Below are 2,432 nucleotides of genomic sequence, written 5' to 3'. Positions count from 1 at the left end.
AATACATATCTAATCTCCTGATCGTAGTTTGAAAGTAAAAAGTGAAACTTACTATAATTTCCTTTCATACCCTTATACCCTGAGTCCAAAGCCAATATATGCTCATTGTTCTCAGAACCAACACTGCTGTTGGCAACATAGAACTGAACATGGCTGATATGTGTTGGCAGATAAATTCCAACTTTTTTGGATTTCTTTGATGTCATTCCAAAAGCCGGCTTTACAGGAAACTACTTCCTGGAAAATGAGAACAGATAGTCTTCAGTGGTGGTCAGTGGAATTCTTGGTGTCATTATTCGGATTCCAGCATGGGTCCCATTGGCTACTTCTGCTTCAATAAGGTGATTGTACAGATTCAAGAATATATATCTTGTTCCGTTGCAATGACCTGATAGATCAAGGTTTCTGAGCAGCATAATGGAAGAGTACTTCTTCAAAACCAAAATGTATGGTGGAAACCCTGATGGATTGAGATCATTGATCAGTTCCAGCAGGAACTCAGTCTCGTTTTCGTGTAAAGTGACACAACTTATAGAAGTTTCGACATGAAATACTGTATTCACTTCTTCAGCAGCCTTGTTTGTAGGAGTAATGATGGCTCTGCTACTCATCCATAGTTCCTCTCTATATTTCTTACCAATACCCCTGAAGGCCATTTCACAATGGTCCGTAGCCTTGTAGAGGCAATCAAATGCAGTGGAGGAATAAATATTTCGTATTCACCAATTTCTTGATTGATAAGAAATGTTCCATTCCCAGCTGGTCAAGATAGGATGAGAAAGCAGTGTCATCACCGCCAGAATTTTGGACTGCCATATTGACAGACAAATTCAGGCTTTAGGCATGGTTTCAAATATAAGACTGTTTTAATGTGACATGAACAGTCTGGGCCCTGGAACCTCTTTGCACCACGACCAATATCTGCTTCCAGTCTCCAGAAGACAAAATATTCAGACTGCCAAACAGCTTAGCTGATTCTTGTCTAACTTCTCTGAGACAGCGATCAACGCATTCATAGACACGCCTATGGCTCATCGTAATCTTGTCAATAACCAGTAGCCTTGCCTTTTGGAAAAGTTTTCCACTGGAATCAATTACTTTCATGTGGTATACAGATTCCTCTATCAGGGCATGTTCTGTTAAAAATGTTTTCACAGTAGTGCAACACAAGGCTTGGGTTTCGTTCTTTCTCATGAAAATCTTCCACTTCAACTTCCATAACCATTCTCTCAGTGTCAGTTCTTTGCTGACGAAGTCTTGATTGGTATCATCCCTGGCTGTTTGCTTGTAGCTGCTGAATTTGTGGCAGCGATGTGTTTTCCCTAGAGTTCTGTTTCCTCAGTCGATCGGTATTCCTCCGTGCTTCTGTTTCATGTGGTGTTTTCATTGCACGGCTTTTCTGTGTTCTCAACCGATTCGCATTCCGCCATACTTCTGTTTTTTTTTCTGTTTTTTCTATTGCACGGGTTTCTTATGTTCTGATCTGATTCGCATTCGTCTGTGCTTCTGAACCTTCTGGTCTTTCCATTGCACGGGTTTCTCGTCTCTTCAGCCGATCTGCATTTCTCTGTGTCCCTGTTTCTTCTGGTGTTTTCATTGCACGGGTTTCTTGCATTTTTCGCTTTATTTCGAGACACTGAGAAGAGCTAGGTCCTTGTCTGTTTTCTTCAGTTAGCATCTGTTGACTTTGCTCAGCGATCTTTGGTGAACGAGAATTTTTTAGGGACAGGTTGTTGCCCTTTCTTTTTCTGGGCATAGCGTACTATTGAAAGCGTGAATATTTATGATAATTATAAAGTAGAAGTCTTGAGACTATTCACCTAATATTTGAGCTAATTTCTCTGAACGGGAAGTTTTCACGATATTAATCGTAAATGTTTACAATATATATATATATATATATATATATATATATATTACGTATTGAACTCACTCTCTCATACAATGTTACTTCTCATAACGCTCTCTCTCTTTCTCTCTCTCTTTCTCTCTTTCTCTCTCTCTCTCTCTCTCTCTCTCTCCTTCTCTTTCTCTCTCTTTCTCTCTCTCTCTCTTTCTCTCTCACACATATTTACTACTTCTTTTACTTCGTTCTTTCTTAACCGGTTGCGTTCTTTCAAATGTCTCTATCAGTGTCATTTTGAAAAAAAACAAAACAAAAAAAAAACAGATTGCAATTACACCATACTCGCTAAACACTATCTTAAAGTGCAATTTTTTTATGTTATTGAATTGCTCTAAACGAATTTGACCATAAAAATGTTGGAAACTTAGTATTTCTTTTTTAGATATTAATAACATTTGTCGGCCGTCGGAGCTATTGTTATGCCTGTTTACGTCGTTGCATGTATAAATATGTTATTGCATGTACTTTCGTCTGATGTTTCACGCATGTGTAGAAATTTGAAATAGCAGACCTAAAAGATATGAAA

The 2,432-nt window shown here is 38.4% G+C and overlaps 1 protein-coding gene across 1 annotated transcript; it reads right to left on the bottom strand.

Annotated features, from left to right (window-relative positions):
- Window positions 1-230: 230 nt before the first annotated feature.
- On the bottom strand, window positions 231-656 carry LOC149134679 (uncharacterized). The gene has a single exon (XM_089355806.1). The coding sequence runs from the start codon at window positions 654-656 to the stop codon at window positions 231-233; it is 426 nt and encodes a 141-aa protein (XP_089211932.1).
- Window positions 657-2,432: the final 1,776 nt, after the last annotated feature.

The sequence above is a fragment of the Octopus bimaculoides genome, chromosome 7 (genome assembly GCF_046866305.1).
Source record: "Octopus bimaculoides isolate indiv1 chromosome 7, ASM4686630v1, whole genome shotgun sequence".
In the NCBI taxonomy this organism is placed as follows: domain Eukaryota; kingdom Metazoa; phylum Mollusca; class Cephalopoda; order Octopoda; family Octopodidae; genus Octopus; species Octopus bimaculoides.
Note: the sequence above shows the minus strand (reverse complement) of the source record. Positions and strands in the feature narration are given on the sequence as shown.